General features: G+C 40.6%; 1 protein-coding gene across 1 annotated transcript in view; it reads left to right on the top strand.

The window, feature by feature from the left end:
* PTPRN2 (protein tyrosine phosphatase receptor type N2) overlaps window positions 1-23,296 on the top strand; it is a 1,135,353-nt gene that overhangs the window by 1,082,103 nt on the left and 29,954 nt on the right. Inside the window, exon 19 of the mRNA XM_066584551.1 lies at window positions 2,311-2,477. Within this exon, the coding sequence (XP_066440648.1) occupies window positions 2,311-2,477 (167 nt within the window). The remainder of the gene's footprint in view (window positions 1-2,310; window positions 2,478-23,296) is intronic.

The raw sequence follows: 23,296 nt of genomic DNA, 5'->3' as shown, positions 1-23,296 counted from the left end.
TGAAGACGGTCATCAAAAGTGGATTAAATTTGGTACAACAGTGACATTACCAAGAACTGGATATCCCTCAAAAATAGATGAAGAGAGCAGAAGAAAGTTGGTCCAGGAGGCCGAGAGGGCTACAGCAACATTAAAGGAGCTGCAGGAGTTTCTGGTAAGTACTGGTTGTGCGGTGCATGTGACAACCATCTTCAATATTCTTCATGTCTGGGCTGTGGGGTACGGGGCAAGATGAAAGCCTTTTCTAGCAGAGAAAAACAGCCAAGCTCGGCTATATTTTGCCAAAACAGCCATTATTGAAGTCTGTCAGAAGTATGTAGGAGAACGTGTTCTGTCTGATGAGACAAAGGAGGAAGTTTTTGGCCATAACTCCAAAATGTATGTTTGGCACAAAGTCAACACTGCGCATCACCAAGAGAGCACCAGAGAGTGAAGATAGTGGAGGCAGCATTATGTGTGGAGCTGGTTTCCTGCTTCTGGAACTGGGGCTTTAGTCAAGGGGGAGGGAATTATGAACAGTTCCAAATATCAGTCCATTTTGGAACAAAACCTTCAGGCCTCAGCTAAACAGAGGAAGATGAGGAGAAATTTTACCTTTCAGCTCGACGATCCAAAAGTAAACCTCCAAATCGTCAAAAGAAAGGTTTCATGAGAAGAAGATCGAAGTTTTGGAATTGTACAGAAAACGGGTCACATTAAAGGGTGAAACAAATCTGAAGTGATTCATCTTTGTCAGATTATTTAACATGACAAAAACATGGCATTTTAACAGGGGTGTGTAGACTTTTATATCCACTGTAGATAAAGAAGATAGATAGATCTTGAGTCTTTAAATCAAGATAGATGTGATATGATGATATAGATAGATATGAGATAGATAGATAGATAGATAGATAGATAGATAGATAGATAGATAGATAGATAGATATGAGCTAGATAGATAGATAGATATGAGCTAGATAGATAGATAGATAGATAGATATGAGCTAGATAGATAGATAGATATGAGCTAGATAGATAGATAGATAGATAGATAGATAGATATGAGATAGATAGATAGATAGATAGATAGATAGATAGATAGATAGATAGATAGATATGAGATAGATATTAGATAGATAGATAGATAGATAGATAGATAGATAGATAGATAGATAGATAGATAGATAGATATGAGATAGATAGATAGATAGATAGATAGATAGATAGATAGATAGATAGATAGATATGAGATAGATAGATAGATAAGAGATAGATAGATATGAGATAGATAGATACTAGATAGATAGATAGATAGATAGATAGATAGATAGATAGATAGATAGGAGATAGATAGGAGATGGATAGATAGATAGATAGATAGATAGATAGATAGATGATAGATATCAGATAGATATGAGATAGATAGATAGATAGATGATAGATATCAGATAGATATGAGATAGATAGATAGATAGATAGATAGATAGATAGGAGATAGATAGATAGATAGATAGATAGATAGATAGATAGATAGATATGAGATAGATAGATAGATAGATAGATAGATATGAGATAGATAGATAGATATGAGATAGATATATATCAGATGGATAGATATTAGATAGATTTAAATAGATATTAGATATATATAAGAGATAGATGATAGATAGATATGAGATAGATAGGAAATAGATATGAGATAGATAGATAGATAGATAGATAGATAGATAGATAGATAGATAGATAGATAGATAGATAGATAGATATCGGATGGATATATATATATAGATAGATAGATATGAGATAGATAGATAGATAGATATGAGATAGATACATAGATAGGAGATAGATAATTACATATGAGATAGATATATAGATATCAGATGGATAGATATTAGATAGATTTAAATATATATTAGATAGATAGATATGAGATAGATAAATAGATAGATAGATAGTCTTCACGTATGTAGATAAATATGAAGTTGATAATACATAAGTGTATAAATAGTTACAAATTAACGGAAAATACATTTTAAAATTCCCTGATATCTTTTTCTGCCATCGTTTTAATTCAATGTGATGTTATTAAGAGACTCGGGGCTGACGGGAGTTGTGACAGGCAGAAGTTGATTATGAGCGAGTCTCTACTTTTCTGTAGTGGTTTAGAAGCTCCTATAAATAACCCCCTTCATGGTGATTAGTTGGAGGCGGCAGGAGGGCGCCAGGTGTGAGATCCTCTAAACAAGACAGATTTTTGTCAAGCAATTTCCAGCAGATGTTTATCCGTGTTCTTAAGTTGTGCCCTGTGACTCCAATCCCATGCAGGTAAATCTTGTCTCTGAACATATCTGGTGTGAAGATTTCCTTGTGAGAAGCTTCTATCTAAAAAACCTTCAGACTAATGAAACCCGCACAGTCACCCAGTTTAACTTCCTCAACTGGAATGACCATGGCGTGCCAACGTCAACGCGCTCACTGCTAGATTTTCGCAGGTACAGACTTGTTCTTTGCACCTTCCCATATGTAATAATGACATACTATAGTCATGCTGTCATTGTGTTCTTATACCTATGTCATATCATTCTAAGAGATTTCCAGTGGCCTGGCTGGCATGTCCTACCTCACACTATATACTCCTACTGGGATGTCGTTATATAGCTATAGTACAGGGTTGGTCACCGGAAAGTAGTCCGGCACCACTCTCTAATGAAAGTTGTCTAAAAGAGTCACAGAGCAGCTTTCATTTTACCTCAGCAATGCTATGGGTAACTAATGCAGGTTTTCTTTTAGACCGCCTTCATGAGAGTGCGGTGCTGGACTACTTTTCCGTGGCCATCCTATATTAGGAGAAGTATATTTGAAGCTTAATATCACTACAGGTTAAATACATATATATATTATGACCACAAAAAGGTATTTTAGGTTTGTAAGAGACTCCCGCTCCATGTGACGCACACTCAAAGCGGGAGGAGGGGCGTTACAAGAAAGATTGGGGCCCTATAGACAAACTTGGAATAGGGCCACACTCAACCATAACCACCTTCAGCAGCGAGTTTAGAACTTGAAATGCTCATGATTGTTTTGAATTCCTTAATGCACAGAGTTACCGTGTGGTGATGTCATCGTAGTGGGATAATCCGCAGTGATGTCACAGTCGTTGGGTAATGTGCACAGTGATGTTACAGCAGTTTAACAATGTGCACAGTGATGTCACAATCGTAGAATAATCCACACAGTGATATCACAATAGTTGGATAATGTGCACAGTGATGTCACAGTAGAGGGATAAGACACAAAGTGATATCACAATGATGATGTGCATGCTGATGTCACAATAGTTAGATAATGTGCACAGTGATGTAGTGGGGTAATGTGCATGGCGATGTCACAATAGTAGAATAATGCACACAGTGATGTCACAATGATATCACAATAGTAGGATAACGTGCACAGTGAGGTCATCATAGTGGGATAATGTGCACCGTGATGTCAAAGTGTGGAGGATCCCCAAAGTGATGCTGCGATACAGGAGCAATGTGCACAGTGATGTCATGGTTGTGGGATTATATACACAGTGATTGGAATATAATAATATATAAATATAATAACAGTCTTATTCTCACCACTTTCGCTCCCTCTGCACCGCTCTGGTCCCCGACCCATCCCTCGGTAGTGCAGTCACATGCTGACCAGCACTTGATCATTATGGCCAATTACTGGCCTCAGCTGTACTAATGCTGAAGTCGGGGATTGGCTGCAGGAATCATTCGATTACCCTACCCGAAAGTGAGTGGGGAAACAGAGCAGCGGGTGAGCGGAAGAGATAAGCAGCTCTTATCTTAGTGCAAAAAAAGGGAAAATGATGGAGCAGACATTATTACTGGGGAAATGCGGGGGCATTATTACTGAGGGGGGGCATACAGGGCCATTATTACTGAGAGGGGGCAAGCGGGGGCCATTATTACTGAGAGGGGGCAAGCGGGGGCCATTATTACTGAGAGGGGGCAAACGGGGCCATTATTACTGAGAGGGGGCAAGCGGGGCCATTATTAATGAGGGGGGCATGCAAGGGCATTATTACCGAGGGGGCATGTGGGGGCAATATTACTGAGGGGGCATTATTACTGAGGGGGGCATGTAGGGACATTATTACTGAGGGGAGCATGCAGGGACATTAGTACTGAAGGGGGCATGCAAGGGCATTATTGAGTAGGAAAATTTTTATGGCGGGCATGCAGGAGCATTATTGCTCAGGGGAGCATGTGAGGGCATTATTGAACAGGGCATTATTATTGATGGGGGCATGCAGGGTCATTATTACTGAGGGACATGTGGGGCACCATTACTGAGCGGGGGCATGTGAGGATGTTATTACTAAGGGGGGCATGCGGAAGCATTATTACTTAGCAGGGTACTTTTACTGTGAGAGAGAAACTAAGGGGCACTAAGAACTGTGAGGGGGTCGCTCAGGTGTCCTACCAAAAAAAAAATGGTCCCCTTTTTCAATGTTAAACAGTTGGAAGTTATGATTCTTTTTACTTGGGACCGTGCATAAAACAATTGCAGTATTTTAGATGAAGATATTACGCGGTCTGGATTGTGAAACGTAAATGCCATATCCAGCGCCGCTCAGCTGCATACAAGAACTAAAGTAGAGAAATGCTAATTGTGTAGGATAATGTGCGTTCTGTATATACGCCTCAGTATCTCACGGTGTGCCGCCTAACTGCACGCAATATCATACTGAGAAAATGGAGGAAATGATCTCACAAACTAAGGATCCCTCCGATACGTAGACGGCGATCTTCAGAAGTTCGGAGGGAAGAAGTGAACTGTTCATGTAGTGCACATTCTCTGTAAATGGTCCATACAGTAAAAGCACATAATTACGGTGTAGAGCGGGCACTTGACACATAATCAGCCAGCGTTGCCGCTTTGTGCCAGGCTTTTACACGCAGCCTCCGCTCATCATATCACAGAAATAATAGGGGTTATGCAGGGAGAGTGCTGACCTTTAATGTCTCCGGGTTTGTCATTTTTTTTTGCGAATTGTAAAAGCCTTTTGAGAAGATGTGACATATTGGTTAAGGAACTGTTCTCTGATGCGCAAGGTCATCGGTTCAATTCCTGCCTCTGTCACTGGTGCTCGCTGTGGTCTTGGGCAAATCCATTTATCTGCCTGTGTGCGAGGTTGCCTGCCTGTCACTGACTTATAACAATAACATTAATCCTTTCTTCTCTGGTCTCTCAGGAGGATACAGAAAATTGGAAATAAGTGCAAAAATTCCAATGCGGCGCCTATACTGACAGCATGTACTGGCGGTTTTATTAGCATCATTAGAGCCCACACGTAGTGTGCTGTTCAGCCGAGAGCGGTCCATGGGGCTAGCAGGACATTGGTGGCTAAAGTAAAGCAGTGATTTTAGGGGCAGCTCTTCTTGTCATGCAAATGGGAGATGGGAAAATACCTCTAAAGCACCACCTATTGAAAGAAAGCTATCCCATTTCCTATTTACATATTTTTCCCAGGGAGCCTTGCATGGCCTGTAAGACTCTTATGGCGCTCTCCACAAGGTGAAACAGTGTGTGTCTGTGTATATATATATATATATATATATATATATATATATATATATATATATACATATATATATACACTCTGTACATCACTATTTATTGTCAGTGAATGGAAGTATTATTGTTAAAGTCCTGAAGTGAAACCCTTATAAAGCGTTTTACAATTTGAGGTTTGCTACAATTGTATCCACATTATCCAGTCATCACTAAAACTTAGAGTTGCCACTTAGCCAGGAAAACCGCCTGCCCAGCCACTAATTACTCTAAAGGCTGGTTCCGAGAGGGGACACTATTTCTACTGGGCCACTGAGAGGGGGTACTATTACTATTGAGGTCACTGAGAGAGGGCACTATTACAATTGGGGCCACAAAGAAGGGGCACTATTACTTCTAGGGCCACTGGAATAACAGAGACAAAAACATACACCATGATAAGCCACGCCCCAAGTCATACCATCAAACCACACCCCATTTACCTTGATTTTTTTGGGACAGAGGTGGCAACCACACTCAAACTTCAGATTTACACATTTTATCTATACTTATACATTGAAGCAGCCTATCAGAACAGCGCAGAGATTGCTTAGACTGGATATAACCATAGCAGACTTTGCGCTGTATTAGGTTTGTTTGAGTTCTCAGTCTCTATATATAAACAAGAATGTTCCCATTCACTGACAGCAAGCAATGATTGTGAAAATGCGTTTAAAAAATTGCAGAACTATACATGATACAGTACTAAAAGGGTTACCCAGAGATGGAAATACTTATCAGATCCAGTCTAATTCCATTGGGGTCAGCAACTGCCCATTCATGTCTCCGACAGCTGGTCACGTGGTACAGACCTTTTATTGTCGGTAATAGTGTTGAGCTAAAACAGTAGAAAAAAGAAGGAAAAATAATGTTTTTCCTTCTTTTTTCCTCTTTTTCTTCGGTTTTCTTTCATTAACTTTGCTTTAGAAACACTTCAAAAGTACTTAGATACACTTCTAGGTGACCTAAGAGTGTTATAAGTGGCTTTTATAACTCTCAAACAGTGTTATAAACCAGTTTTAGGAGTATTGGTGAAGCTCAGGTTAGGTTCAAACTAATTTCGACAGAACAGAACATTTTTCCAAAATTCAGAGAAGCAGCCGAACTAAACTTTTCAAAAGTTCACTCATTCTATGCCTCTAAGGCAGAGGGGTGGGCTGTTGAAATGAGCTGCAAAGCCATCCTCCTAAGATGACATTACCGTCAAGAGGCTCCTACCTAGTGACCTGGTGTTGGAACATGCCCAAAGTGGAGTTTCTGACACCACTGGTAAGTATTTTCCTCCCGCTATTTCCCAGAAGTTGCTATTAATTACTTATTTTCAGGGTAGGTCATCAATAACTGATTGGCAGAGGTCCACCACTCAGGATCCTCACTGGTATTGGTCCAGCTGACATTCCATACAGAGCTGGAAGCAGACAACTCTGTCCGTAGTGCAGCAGTAAAGTCCTAGAAACACCCTCTAAGTTTTACGTAAATGTATAAAATCCCTTTAAGGCCACCAATACAGACAACCTCTAGCCCCAAAGCATTGTGGTGGCATTGCCAGATGCTGTGATGCCACTACACTGGTGCCGATGTGAGGAATAATCCACTTTTACTTTGGTTGCACTTGCCAGGATATTAGGGTTTCCAGCACAATTTCCTGGTTTCAGCCTCATTAAGTTGCCTTCACAGCATATCCTCACCCGAAATACATTTTATTTTTATGGCTGGCACTCTGTATCGTTGCATTGTACAAACCTGTACAATATTATCATGTAATTCCAAGGTGTGACACAAGTCAGACTCGGGGTAATAACTTGTCATGATTGCATTAGCTGAAACAAGTGGCATCTTCTAGTCACCAACTAATATGCATGGACGGTAATACAATCTGTACAATCCTATGTACTTGCGTTATGATTACCCTTTATGAGGACTGATCAAAGTGCCGACTTACCATTAAGATGTAAATCTGATGGGTGGTGTGCTGCCACGCCACCTAAATCCAAGCTCCGCCCATCTGACTTTTTTAAAAAGTCCTATGACCTGGCATAAACCCTTAATAAGAGGCAATTTTGGCAATCTTCCAAAATTATGACTTTTAGATTCCAGGACTCTGGTGCAAGAGGGTTAAAATCTATCTATATTTTTCGTATGGCTGCAGGTAAACTTACTATTTTAATTCAGTCACTTTCTATGGCGCTCAAAAGAAATAGATTAATGACAAATTTGTCTCTGCTACATCTGTATGCCACGTTAGGACCACAGGGGATAACTTAATAATGATTGATTTGTTCCATTATACTTTAGTCATGCGGTAGACGGCCAGCTGTGGCCACAGAGATCTCATGTGGTCAAGGCACCTATGGCCTCCAAATGACATTATCCTAATAGAGCTCAGACTCCTGCATTCAAGATCACGAGGTGGAGTGTAGCTGAGAATGGCCCAAAAAGCTCTAAAACATATCCAGTAAGAAAATATATAAGTTAAACTTATGTTTTTAACATGGGAGTCTATGGGTGATGGACGGGCATTTGTTGAGACGTTTATCGGATATGCATAGCTAGATCGATAGATATGAAATAGATAGATAGATTATGAGATAGATAGATATTAGATAGATAGATAGGAGATAGATAGATGATAGATAGATACTATATAGATAGATAGAAAGAAATTAGATAGATATTAGATAGGTAGATATGAGATAGATAGATAGATAGATAGATAGATAGATAGATAGATAGATAGATAGATATTAGATAGATATTAGATAGATAGGAGATAGATAGATGATAGATAGATATTATATAGGTAGATATGAAATAGATAGGTAGATATTAGATAGATAGATATTAGATAGATAGATAGATAAATAGATATTAGATAGGTAGATAGGAGATAGATAGATAGATAGATATTAGATAGATAGATAGATAAATATGAGATAGATAGATATTAGATAGGTAGATATGACATAGATGATTGATAGATAGATAGATAATAGATAGATAAATAGATATTAGATATGTAGATATGAGATAGATAGATATTAGATAGATAAATAGATATTAGATAGGTAGATATAAGATAGATATTAGATAGATAGATAAATAAATAGATATTAGATAGATATGAGATAGATATATATTAGTTAGATATATATTAGATAGATAGATAGATAGATAGATAGATAGATAGATATGAGATAGAGATGAGATAGATAGATAGATAGATATGAGATAGATAGATAGATAGATAGATAGATAGATAGATAGATAGATAGATATGAGAGAGATAGATAGATAGATAGATAGATATGAGATAGATAGATAGATAGATAGATATGAGATAGATAGATAGATAGATAGATAGATATGAGATAGATAGATAGATAGATATGAGATAGATAGATAGATGATAGATAGATAGATAGATAGATAGATAGATAGATAGATAGATAGATAGATATGAGAGAGATAGATAGATATAAGATAGATAGATAGATAGATATGAGAGGGATAGATAGATAGATAGATAGATAGATAGATAGATAGATAGATAGATATGAGATAGATAGATAGATAGATAGATAGATAGATAGATAGATAGATAGGAGATAGATAGAAAGATAGATAGATAGATAGATAGATAGATAGATAGATAGATAGATAGATAGATAGATAGATAGATAGAGGCTGTGAATGAGCCCTAACCTCTGGCTGACTAAATGGCTGGGTAATCAGTCTCCAGCACCCGTGACAAAGCCCTTGCTATATTTAATATGGTTTTTATGGTTCAGTGCTGGCCCTCTTTGCTATTCCAACGCTGCAGGGAGCCGGTGGGTTGTGTTATACCAAATCTAAAATGCTAATAAATCACATCAGGCATTTTATTGAGATATCTTCAGTCATCTTAAGATCTTTTCCTAGAGATCCATTATTTTTATAAATGTCCTCATATTGTCTAGTTTATAATGAGAAGTGAGAGGCTTGATTTTATAGACTGCTAATCGTGTACATAACATGTTGTATCACCGCAACCGTGTGACAACCAGCAATTTATCAAACACTGTCAGATAGTCAATACTGATGATCCAGAAATGAGGGCAGCCGGTGTTGTATCTTATCTTTTACATGTTGGGCCATGGAAAAGTAGGCTGGCACCACACTCTTATGAAAGCTGCCTAAAGGAAAATTTGTCTTTGTTGCCCATATCGGCCAATCGCAGCGAAGCTTTCATGTCTTATATTGCAGAGGTAAAATGAAAGCTGCACTGTGATTGGTTGTTATGGACAACAAAGATACCTTTCTTAAGAGTGTGGTGCTGGGCTACTTTTCTGTGGTCCATTCTCTACTTTGCTGTTATATGTAGCAACCATAGTAGGATACTGAAAAATAATCACTAAATTGTACATACTTTGTGTCCCAAAAACTGTCGTAACATAAAAGCACTAAACATCGGTATAGTACAGATATACCAACTGTTAACTTGACATCTCACACATTATGATACCTAAAATTTACTACAATGCTGTTAACCGAGTTATCAGAATGTGCCGCTCATGATCTAAAGGCTGAATTTCTGCAACCCCCAAATTTTTAGATTATGTGGAACATAAAAGAGATCCTTCAGAGTACTCCTATATTAGCCAAATCTGTAGTGCATTGGGTTGTCCCGCTACAAAGTGTAGGGTCTATGGCCAGCCTTAAATGAATTGCCCAAAAATTGCTGTTTATTTCACAGATTTTCTTTTTGTTATTTTCAGAATCAATTCTATTCATTTCAGTTACGCAATTTAATTGTTTTTGATTTTTTTTAATTTATGCAAAATTTTCAATGTGATTGTTACTAATGTGAAATGCTTAACAAATCGTTGTAAATGTTTTGTGTTATATCTATGTCATGCGAAGTTGACTTGATGGGAAGGAAAAAAAAAATATGAAAAAAGTGAAACCTCACAACAAAGGTCACCTTGGCATCTGCTTTGTATGGTTAAACAGATCTAATATTGACCAGTTCAGTAATCCGTTCCCTACCGTTGTACGAAAAACCAGCCAAACACACTTAAGAGCTACGATGGTTTGCATCACCTTAGGATAAAAAAACAAACAAAAAATAATAGTAATTTAAAAAAAAATCAACCTTTTATTTTTTTCTGCTGTACCCACATTGGCATTTACTAACAACCGCTCATTTTTTATAAAATGGTTAAATTCTTATTTTGCCAGCTAATTAGCAGTTGCCAGTGTCATTTTTGTGATGTTGCAGCTAGTAATATGAGCCCAGTTGCATAGTCACAAAAGTGATCATTGGAAACTGTCACTCTGCTGCGGGGACAATATGGAAGCCCCTTTTCTGTGCCTCTAACGACCTTTGACCTTTGCTTGCTGACGGTTTGCATGACGAGTTTCTTTTCATTCATTGAACCAAGGGTTTGGTTTGTATCACTAATCATTCTCTCTCCCTTTCTCTCTCTCTCTCTCTCTCTCTCTCGTGTATACGCATTAATAATACATGTTCTGCGGTGAACGGCCCGCTTGTGGTTATCATTTTTTTGCACTGACAGAATGAAATGCTTGGTTATAGATTTATTTAGGCCAGTGCAATTAACGCTTAATTATTTCGAATTTATGGCAAAGCATTAATCTTAAATCATGTTCATGCCGAATGCTAAGGTGATTGTACATCATGTATTATATTACATATGACAATATTATTAATACATTGCTGTAATTGTTACATATGTAGTGTAATAATGATTGTTTTAATGTTGTATTTATTATCTGTTCCTATTTTTAAAAATTGTATTCTTGCATTTTTGGAATTTAATTTTTGTCATATGTTGAAATTTTATGTTTTAGGTACGCCAAAGAGAGAGATTTAAAGACGCTTTGCCTTCAAAAGGCTTAACTGAATGTATTGAATTGCTTAAGTTTTGTATAGTTTTAATTTTCTATAGTATTATGTAAAAAAAATTCTTAAAGTGGCCACAAATTTAGATATTGGTGCTTATCGAATATTGTGTCATGGTTTAGATGATTTTTTAAAATTTTGAGTGTTGATGGTTTACTTAGTTCAGAACAAAGACAACTGTATATTCAATGTCTAGTGACCAAGAATTATTTTTAAGCAGGCCTTGTAAATGTATGGACGCTTTGGACTCTCCATCTACTTGATTTTGACTGCACCATGTGAGCTACTGATGAGTCTACAACCAACTTCAGCATTTTTGGATTTCAAATAAACTTTATGTAAAAAAACATTTAGTCAAATGGAATGTGTAAATATGTAAATATCTTAAAACTTAACATTTATTAATATCTAATAAGAAATGGAGAGACTGATAACATTGTAAGATATATTACTCTCACCACCAATGCATGGGGAGAAGAAATAAAACAACCAACAGCAATCAACATAACAAACGTTAACCTTCTTTCATTTTTGATGACAGAGATTGCACATCAACTTGTAGGATCTCAACACCCCACATTGTTATAGTGCAAATGATCGAACGAGGTCTAGAAGACAGGACTGGGACCAGATGTAAAATGACTGTCCCTCTCAACCCCGAAGAAACTACTCCAGACCATCCCTAAAAGAAAAGGGGTGATCGCCCTGATAAAGGCGACCCCACAGTGACACTAATATGATGAGACCCTGTTAATGTCCTAATATTTTGGTCTCAGGCATCCTTATGTGTTTAGTATAGTGTTACGTTTGACTCATCCGGGGATTATGCAAAGACTAGTCTCATCAAGAGACTAACAAAAATCACTGAATTAAAAATGAGTCTAAATTGTGCAATTACAAAAATAGGGAGGAGGGAAAATTCCAGTGATGAAGCATCTATAGCACATAATTGGTGGAATAGCCTGGGTCTTAACGCCAATTGCAAGTATGGCAGATTACCTTGATAGCATAAGGTATTTAATTCAGTGATTTTTGTTAGTCTCTTGATGAGACTTGTCTTTGAGTAATTCCCTGATACGTAACAGTATACGAAATGCATAGGGACTAGAGATTAGCGAACGTGTTCGGCCACGCCCCTTTTTCGCCCGAATACCGCGAACTCCGAGTACTTCCGTACTCGGGCGAAAAAGTTCGGGGGGCGCCGTGGCGGCACGGGGGGTAGCAGTGGGGAGTGGGGGGGAGAGGGAGAGAGAGAGGGCTCCCCCCTGTTCCCCGCTGCTACCCCCCGCACCGCCACGCCTCTCCCCGCCCCCCGGCGCCCCCCGAATATTTGCGCGCGAGTACTGAAGTACTCGCAAAGCGCGGTATTCGGGTGCGTAAGTACTCGTAACGAGTACGTTCGCTCATCTCTAATAGGGACACCTAAAACCAAATTATTAACACCTTAACAGGGCCTTATATTATGGTCACTGTGGGGGCGCCCTTATCGGGGCAATCGACCCACTTCTTTCAGGGAGGGTCTAGAGTAATTTCTTAGGGATTGACAGGGATAGTCATTTTAAATATGGTTCCAGTCCTACTTCTTCTAGACCTCCTTCCATCATTTGCACTGTGAACCACAACATATGGTGGTGATATTCTACAAGTTGGTGTGCAATTTCTGTCATGGAAAACGGTAAAAACATTTACATTAGTTATGTTGATTGCTGCTGGTTCTTTCATTTCTTCTCACTACGTATGGGTGGTAGGAGTCATATAATAATAATAATCTTTATTTGTACAGTGCCAACTTATTCCGCAGCACTTTCATTTTTACACTCCTTTTTTTAATTGATATTAGTAATTGTTAAGTTTTAAGATACCGTATATACCGGCGTATAAGGCGACGGGGCGTATAAGACGACCCCCCAACTGTCACCTTATACGCCGGTATTCAGTGGAGAAAAAAAAAAAATTCATTACTCACCTGCCCCGGTGTTCTGTCGCGCTCCGGCAGGATGTCGCTCGCTCCGGCAGGCTGTCGCTCGCTCCTCGTCCCGGCGCAGCATAGCTTTCTGAATGCGGGGCTTGAAATCCCCGCTTCCAGAAAGCTAATACACACGCCGGCAGCCATGACAGCATTGAATGGCTGTGATTGGCTGAAGGCGCACGTGGCTTCAGCCAATCACACTATTCAATGACATCATTGAATGGGTGTGATTCAGCCAATCACAGCCATTCAATGCTGTCATGGCTGCCGGCGTGTGTATTAGCTTTCTGGAAGCGGGGATTTCAAGCCCCGCATTCAGAAAGCTATGCTGCGCCGGGACGAGGAGCGAGCGACAGCCTGCCGGAGCGAGCGACATCCTGCCGGAGCGCGACAGAACACCGGGGCAGGTGAGTAATGAATTTTTTTTTTTTACACTTTTTTTTTTTTTGAATTACCGGCGTATAAGACGACCCCCGACTGCAGAGCAGATTTTTCGGGGTTCAAAAGTCGTCTTATACGCCGGTATATACGGTATTTATATATTCACCCATTTTGCTTGGCTGTTGCTTATTGGTGATCTCATAAAGTTTGGAACGATCCCACTGGTCTTGCTTAAAAAAAAAAAGCATTTGGCTATCAATCTGCTTTAGTTGTAGAATAGAATATAGAAAAGCATGATCTTGTACATATTTGTACAGCAAAATAATAAATTCTGCATGTGGGAATACTGAACTCAATAAAAAAGTTATTCAGGGAGGTGGAGTCCTTACATCAGATCTGTGGTTTCAGAACCTCCACTTCTAGCCCAGTTACGACACTGGGTCCCATGGCATGGAATCTCTATGTGCATATTATGTCATTGCAGGGGGCTGGCTGTTCCGCTCATCTTAATAATTAGGCCAGCCTCCTTCTCTGTCTTAGGTGATGTAGAAACATAGAATATGACTGGTTTAGGGTGGTTTCACACGAGCGTATGCATATGCGCACACAAAAACACGCATTTATTATCACCAATGCATTCGCTATGGTGTGTTCACATGTCCGTGTTTTACAGGAATGCACCTGTAAAGATAGGACATGCATGCACCATAGGGAGTGCACGCATTGCATTCAATGGAGCCGCGGCTACTGCCGGCGGCTCCATTGAAGGCTATGGTCTGTGGGACACCCCTTAATTGTTTTATAGGGAAGAGCTTTAAATATATTTTTGTGTAAGAAAATATATATTTATACATACTTACCTGTCCGCCACTGCCGTGCCCCATACGGGGATGAAGAATACATCTGCCACATGTGGCAGATGTTTTCTTTATTTCCATGGGAAATAAAGAATTCCCTGCTGCACCTGTCACTTCTGTGACAGATGCAGCAAAGGAATTCTTCATCCCTGCAGGGAATAAAAAATTTCCTACCGCAGCTGCCACAGATGACAGCTGCGGTAGCGGATCCAGCTGCCGGCACCCAGTAATTTTTTTTTTTTTACCGAAGAGTTTTAAATATAAGCCCTTCCATGAAAAACAAGGTAAACTATTGTAAAAAAAACCCCACATACTCACCTTCCTTTAGCTGCCCTGGCTCTGCAATACAGTTCTTTGAGCAGCCGGGGAATTAAAATCTCTGCCTGCTTAAAGAGCTGCTTGTGATTGGCTGAGGCACTCAGCCAATCACAAGCAGCTCTCGCCTGTCATTCATTCAGCGAGAGCTGCCTGTGATTGGCTGAGTGCCTCGGCCAATCACAAGCAGCTCTTTCAGCAGGCAGGGACAGCACAGAGAGGACGCGGCTGAGCCCCGGCAGCTGAAGGAAGGTGAGTATGTGGTTTTTTATTTTTTTATTTTTACACTAGTTTGCCTTGTTTTTCAGGGCAGGACTTATATTTAAAGCCCTTCCCTAAAAAACAATTACGGGGTGTCGGCAGATCGTTGCCGCGGCTCCATTGAAGGCAAAACGCACCTGCATACACACATGTTTTTGCGCGTACAGGAGTGTGCACATATGTACGCTCCTATGTACGCACAAACACACGCTCGTGTAAAGCCACCCTTAGTTATTAAAATTAGAGTAATAGCCAGTCTCCTGTGATAAAAAAGGCATAGAGAGTCAATACCAGATGACCTGGTTTTGGAACAAGGCCGGAAGTGGAGTTTCCGACACTGCAGGTCCAGGTATATATTCCTCCTCCCTGGACAAACCCTTTAAAGGTGTTTTTCCATTGTATAAAGTGATTGCTAGGATATACCATCATTTTATGATTGGCCCCACTCATCCTGATGGTAAATAGACAAATTATTGGTTTATCCCCTTCTACAGTGCTTTCTCCCTGTATATCCAGTGTTTGGCCCCCGCTAGTCTTCACTTGTGGGTTCAGGGAGTCACCAGGACCTTGTGATTGCTGCAGTGAATCACTGGCTCACTTCAATCAGTGATTAGTTGCAGGAGTCACATGTCCTGGTATCAGGATATCTTTGGTCTTCACCCAGATGTGAAGACCAGCAGGGGACCAGGCACCAGATGAACAGGAGCAGCAGGGAAGCAGGGAAGGTATGTCTTCTTTTACGTTGGTGTAGCAGGCTGAGCAGGTTTTTGAAAAGCAAAATGGTCCTCCTAACCCCTTTAAAGGAAAATTCGCAAGACCCACAGACATACCAGATCTGCTCATCTGGTGGTAAACCATTGTACCAAAATTATGATCTTATTTATCCCAGTCGAATTACAGCTGGATAATGGCATTTGGCACTTTGGCTTCTTGTCCTTTTTAATTGTGCTGATTACAAAGGAAGCGATTCACATAATTAGAATATAATAAATATACAATTCTGTAATATGCTAATATAGTTAAAGGCATTTTCTGGGACTAAAAAAAAAATGGCTATGAAATATTGTAAAATAAAGAAATAAGTCATGCTTCATTAAATGGACTTATTTTGGTGCGGGAGTCCTACTCCCTGCTGTTCTGAACCAAGAAGAAGCTATTAGCGGTCATGTGCTGTTCATTTAGCAGTTGATCATTGAATGACAGCTGAGCACTGCCTCTGATTGGTCACAGTGCTCAGCTAATCAGAGGCAGTGCTTTCAGAAGGCGGGGATTTTTAAATCCCCAGCCAAAAGAAAATGCTTTAGAACAGTGCAGAGGAGCCAGGAAGAAGACACGCCAGAGCTGGACAGGATCGGAGAGGTGATGTATTATTTTTTTTATTTTTTTCAAGCAGCTAGGGCTTCTTTTCAGGGAAGGGCTTATATTTCAAGCCCTTCCCTGAAACTCCCTGTGGCGGTTGCATTCATCCCAACGCTTTCAATGGGGCGGCAGCAGTGCCAGCCCCATTGAAAGAAATGGGATAGAATCGCGCTCTTCTGCCACAGCTGTGGCAGGGGATTCTTCCATCCCCGTGGGGAGTCCCATTATCACTGAACACTATGACAGTGTTGTCACAGTATTCAGTGATGAGGGTACCTTCATAGAGCAGCTGCTTCAGTGAAAAGGCAAGGTTTCATCCGCCGCACATATGAAACTTTGCCCGTTCACACGTTTTATGCTTATTCCAGGAGTGAATTTTTTTTTTACGCACATAGCCGTGCAAAAAAAAACACTCTCACTTGACCGCGACATAAGGAGGCAAGTAGGACTTACAATGTGCTTGAAAGTTTGTGAACACTTCAGAATTTTTGGAATTTTCTCCTTACATCTGACCTAAAACTACATCAGATTTTCACACAAGTCCTACAAGTAGATAGAGAACCATATCAAACAAATGAGTCAAAAATATTAGACTTTGTCCTTCATCTATGAGGAAAATGATTCAGTATCAGCTGTCTATGAGTGGCAAAAGTATGTGAACATTTACTTTCAGTATTTGCTGTGATCCCCTTGTGCAGCAATAACTGCATCGATACGTTTCCGGTAATTCTTGATTTGTCCTGCACATCAGCTTGGAGGAATTTTATCCAATTTCTTCTTACAGAACATCTTCAACTCTGCTATGTTGGTGGCTTTCCTCCCATGAACGGCTCGCTTCAGGTCCTTTCACAACATTTCTATAGGATTAAGGTCAAGACTTTGACTTGGCCATTCCAAACTGTAACTTTTATTCTTCTCTAAGCATTCTTTTGTAGAACGACTTGTGTGCTTTTGGTCGTTGTCTTGCTGCATGAGCCACGTTCTCTTGAGATTCAACTCACGGACAGATGTCCTGACAATTTCCTTTAGAATTTGCAGGTATAATTTAGAAGTCATTGTTCCACAAGAGATGGCAAGTCCCCCGGGCCCAGATGCAGCAAAACAGGCCCAAATAATGATACTACCATCACAGTGTTTCACAATTGGTATGAAGTTTTTATGCTTTAATGTAGTATTTTTCTTTCTCCAAACATAACACTTCTCATTTCAGCCAAAAAGCACTATTTTGGTCTCATCCATCCATGAAACATTGTTCCAATAGCCTTCTTGCCTGTCCAGGCAGTGTTCATTATGGAGAGCAGCAGCTTGCTCCTTGCAATCCTGCCATGCACACCATTGTTGTTCAGGGTCCTCCTGAAGGTGAACATGAACCCCTTAAAGACATGGCGTATTTTGGTCTTGAAGAGGCTTTCCATTGAAAATACTACTGATGACCTATCCTCAGGATAGGTCATCAATAGTTGATTGGCTGGGGTCTGTCGCTCGGGACCCCGACTGATCAGCTGAGTGGGCGCATGCTGTCAGCATCACAAATACACAGAGGCCGGAGCGGAAGCAGCAGACGTCTCCCTACCGACCTCTGTATAAAAGCCAGCACCTATAATTGTAGGCACAGCTTGTGTTGATTTCAATGGGGGCCATGCCTGCAATTACAAGCACCGGCCACTACACTGAGGTCGACATGGGGACTTCTGCTGCTTCCACTCCGGCCTCTATGTATTTGCGGCGCTGACAGCATGCGCCCACTCAGCTGATCAGTCGGGGTCCCGAGTAACGGACCCCGGCCGATCAACTATCCTGAGGATAGTTCATCAGTAGTATTTTCCACGGAAAACCCCTTTAAGGACACAACAATTTTGGGGGGATTTTTCATCTCCACTTTTCAAAAGCCAGAACTTTTTTTATATTTCCGTTGACATGGCCATATGAGGGGTTTTATTGCGAGGCAAACTGAAGATTTTATTGACACCACTTTTTGGCTGCATATAACGTGTTGTAAAACTTTTATTAATGTTTTTTAAGAGCAAAGAGAAAAAACACATCTGCCATTGTGCTTTTTGGGTTTTTTTACAGCATTATTTATACAGCATAAGGCCTTAGTCAGACGGGCGATTTTTCGCGCGATCTGCGGATCGCATGACGGTTGCGCATCCGCAAATCGTGTGACCGGTGCGCGCAAGTCGCCCGCAAATCGCCCGAAAATCTGCTCCTGGCCGCGTTTCATTAGAAACGGGCCGGAGCTGTCCAGCGCATTGCATTCAATGGAGATGGCAATACAGCCGGCTCCATTGAAAGCAATGCGCTACGGGCGAGCCCGGGATGAATTGTCGGTAAGGGCTTAAATATATAAGCCCTTACCTGCAATTCATCCTAAAATGTGTAAAAATAAAAAATATATATGTACTCACCTTCTCCCGGCAGCCGGAGCTCCGCGCGGCCGTCCTGCAGTGGGTGTGAAGGGGGTGTGAGTCAGACCTGCCCCCTGATTGGCTCAGCGCTGAGCCAATCAGAGGCATGCCTCACTCACACCCATTCATGGATTCATGAATGGATGTGAGTCAGACCTTCCCCTGATTGGCTCAGCGCTGAGAGGCAGCAGTCACTCACCCATTCATGAATTCATGAATGGGTGTGTGAGTGAAACCAGCCACTGATTGGTCAGGGCTGTGACCAATCAGAGGCAGATCATTCAGCAGGCGGGGCTTTTAAAGCCCCGCCGGCTGAATAGTGCCGAGAAGCAGTTCAGGAGAACTGACAGCGGCCGCGGCTGGACTCTGGCTGCAGCGGAAAGGTGAGTATACAATTTTTTTTTATTTTAACACATTTTAGGATGAATTGCAGGGAAGGGCTTATATATTTAAGCCCTTCCCGACAATTCACCCCGCGCACGCCGGCAGCCCATTGCTTTCAATGGAGTGGCTGTATTGCCGGCTCCATTGAATTCAATGGGCAAACATCGTTCTTCTCTGCCACAGCTGTTATAGCTGTGGCAGAGAAGAATGATTTGTCTTCTATATGTTCTCAATGGGGTCGGCGCTGCTGCCGCCGGCCCCATTGAGCGCATATACAGAAGAGAACAGGAATCGCAGATCGCAGATAGGTGCGATCTGCGATTTTTTGTTCTATAATTTATCGGACGAGCGCATAAAAAGCGCTCATGTGTCCGATACCATTGCAAAGCAATGGTTTTATAAAATCGCCGGACGCATGCGCATGCGCAAATCGCGGCTAAAAACGCCCGTCTGACTAAGGCCTTAATATGTAATTTTATACACTTTTGGATATTTTTCCAACATGTCTAAAAAGAGGCATGCCCTAAAATTGCTCCAAATTTTGGCATTCAGTAATAAAACTGGTGTATTTTAAGACTATCTAGTCTAAATTTGCACTGCCTAACTTTTAGACAGTATTGGTGAATAAGCCCCAATCTGTCTGACTGTGGATTGGTGGAGTCCACACTCTTTAGAGATGGCTTTATAACCATTTCCAGCCTTGTGAGGTCCTCAGAAATCTCCCTTGTTTGTGCCATGATACAATTATACAAACCCGTGTTGTGCAGATCAGACTTTGATTTGATCTTTAAATAAAACAGGCCGCCCGCTCACACCTGATTGTCATCCCACTGATTGAAAACACCTGATTAATTTCACCTTCAAATGATCTACTAATCCTAATGGTTCACATACTTTTGCCACTCACAGACACGTGGATCATTTTCCTCAGTAGATAAATGACCAAGTCTAATATTTTTTACTAATTTGTTCTCTTCATTTACTTTTAGGACTTGTGTGAAAATCTGATTAGGTCAAATCTAAGCAGAAATATGGAAAATTCTAAAGGGGTCACAAACTTTCAAGCATCACTCTACTTCTTGAGAATGGAATTTTCTTTTGAGTTCCAGAAACCCCTTTCATTGCCATTGGTGTAAATATTAGTCTCTGATTCTCTCTCTTCTATGATCCAATGCAGTTATTTTATTGGGCGATGACCACAATAGCATCAACGCCGTTTTAAATTTAATTACTTTTTTTGCAGTTCCTTTTGTCACACACTTTTTCAAGCGTATCAAAATATTCACATTTCCAACCAGCTGATTTTGTGCAAGAAAGACATGTTAAGGGTTCATTCTAATCAGTGTTAGGGCTTATTCAGACGGCCGATATATGGTGTCTCTCTCTGCAGAGGGAGGAGGCTGGAAGAGCCAGGAGCAGTGCTCTGAGCTCCCGCCCTTCTCTGCCAACTCTCCACCCCCTCTACGCCCCTCTGCACTATTTGCAACAAGGGGAGGCGGGATAGGAGCGGAGCTAATCCCCTAGAATTTAGCCCCACCCCCGTCCCACCTCCTCTCATTGCAAATAGTGCAGAGGGGTGGAGAGGGGGTGGAGAGGAGGCAGGGAGGCGGCGGGAGCTCAGCGCACTGCTCCTGGCTCTTTCAGCCTTCTCACCCTGCAGAAAGAGAGACACCGTATATCGGACGGCGTGAATACCCGGCTAATATACGCTCATCTGAATAAGCCCTTAGAGGTTCCATTCGATACCTTTGTCGCTGATTTCCGCTAGAAAACAGAATAAAATAGCACTGCAAGTAACACTATTTTGTCCTGGAAATTCTGGCAAAATGCTAGTCTGCTGGCCGGAAATCAAACAGACCCCCATTCTAGTCAATAGGGGGCTGTTCGTCATAAGATGGAACTTTCTGGCCAATGGGTGCGTTTTCCTGCTCCCCGAACGCTGATGTGAATGAGCCCTTACTAGCTGATTTGCATTTATTACATATCTAAGACAAACAGAAATCCGTCTTAGTTTACAATTTATGATAACCCTGTCAATAATTCTCCTTATGTATTGCAGGCGGAAGCCCGGCGCTCTCTAATATATACCCTATACGGTTATTCCATTTACGATTCACAGCTTGTCCGCGTACTTAGATTAGATAAAATAACTACAGAATTTGTCTTGCTGGATGGTATTGAAAATATCATGATAAAACTGCTCATTAAATTTCTCGCCCAACCATCCGTCCGGTCCTGTCATATCAATGATGAAGCAGTCAGACACATTTTATTTTCTTTTTACTCCTCACTATAAAGAAGATCGAGATCTCTGTGTTCCAAATCTTCGGGTTTATTTTGTGTGAGCTTAGACCGGGCTTCTCAGCAATTCACCAGACACAAACCATTATTTCTTGTAGCTGCCAAATTAGTATTTCCACAGTTGCCTCACACACAAAATAGAAAGAGTCTGGGAAGCTGATTTGTGGGAGATAACTTAAAAAAAACCCTACGGATATTTTTTTTTTTTAGAGAGATTGCGGACTGATTAACTCCTTCAAAATGAGTTAAAGATTTAGGTTGTCAAACAATATTCGGCTTTAAAATGACCCTTTTTGATAAATTTATTATGACTTTTGATCTAAGTAGTTTTTAATGTTTTTTTTTTTAGAATTTTTTTCCAACACTCTCTCAGTTTATTATGCAGCAATTTATATTTTCGCTGCAACAGAGTTCGAAAAGCTAAATAAATGTTAAATGTAAATAAGAAATACATGATATACTGTATATATATCATAATACATTTACATTCTGCTTCCCAATTCTGCAATCTTTAAAAACCTTTCCCCACCTTTTCATTTTTGACCCATTTTCCCCTTTAGTTGTTTGATGTCTGCCTTCACAACTTGTCATATTCTACCTAGGCCTTTCCATTTTTCAATTCTTTTTTTCCTGAACGTCCTACACAGAAGCACATATATATGGGGATTTCTTTACAGGATAACTTTATGGGTGCAACCACAGGGATTTCCACCAATTCCAAGAATGGGGTCCTGAAGGTGCACAATGGAGCGGCGGTCATGCATGCGTGTAACCACTCCATTCATTTAAATGGGAGTGTTGGAGAATACTAAGCACTTGAACCAATAAAATGAATGGAGTGGTGATCAAGCATGCGCACCATCGCTCTACTCATTCCAATGGACTGTCAAAGATAGACAAGCAAACCGCTAGAAATAGTGAAGCCAACTTGGGTATCTCTTACAGACCCATTGAAATGGATAGAGCAGCAGTGCACATACTCAACCACTGATCCATTCATGTAGAGGACCTTTGTATCCCCTTTCTCGAGATAGTGGATAGCTTTATAGCATCGTGCTACATCCCGATATGTATGTGCTGCTGTGCAGGACATCCAGGAAAAACTGAATTTCCTATGCTATTCCTCTTTTCTCTAGTCCAAACAGCAGCACATACTTACATCCCCCACCCCCCCAATAAAGTTTTCTGTGTGGTGAACATTTGTGTCTGATGTGGTCTTTAAATAAATACACAGGGAGGGGGGAAGAGCTAAGCATCCGTTTATAGGGTTGGTCTTTAATTAAGTCTTTGCCAGAGGCATAACTTGAAGCTGCTAGACCCCAAGGCAAAATCTGTAACATGCCCCCCGAACAATAAGGGCTCATTCAAAGTACTATCGTAGGGTTTGTTCACAGGAGCGTATTTTGCATATGCATTTGGTTCACACAATATCCAGCATGCTCTATTTTTGTGTATATTTACGCACGAAAATAGCACATATTGAACTAGTTACACTTAATTGTCCATTGCAATCAATAAGAGTATGGTTGTGTGCTTTTTTTGCACGCGTGAAAAATACAGTAAA

This window comes from Eleutherodactylus coqui, chromosome 12 (genome assembly GCF_035609145.1).
Source record: "Eleutherodactylus coqui strain aEleCoq1 chromosome 12, aEleCoq1.hap1, whole genome shotgun sequence".
NCBI classification, from domain to species: Eukaryota; Metazoa; Chordata; class Amphibia; order Anura; family Eleutherodactylidae; genus Eleutherodactylus; species Eleutherodactylus coqui.
Note: the sequence above shows the minus strand (reverse complement) of the source record. Positions and strands in the feature narration are given on the sequence as shown.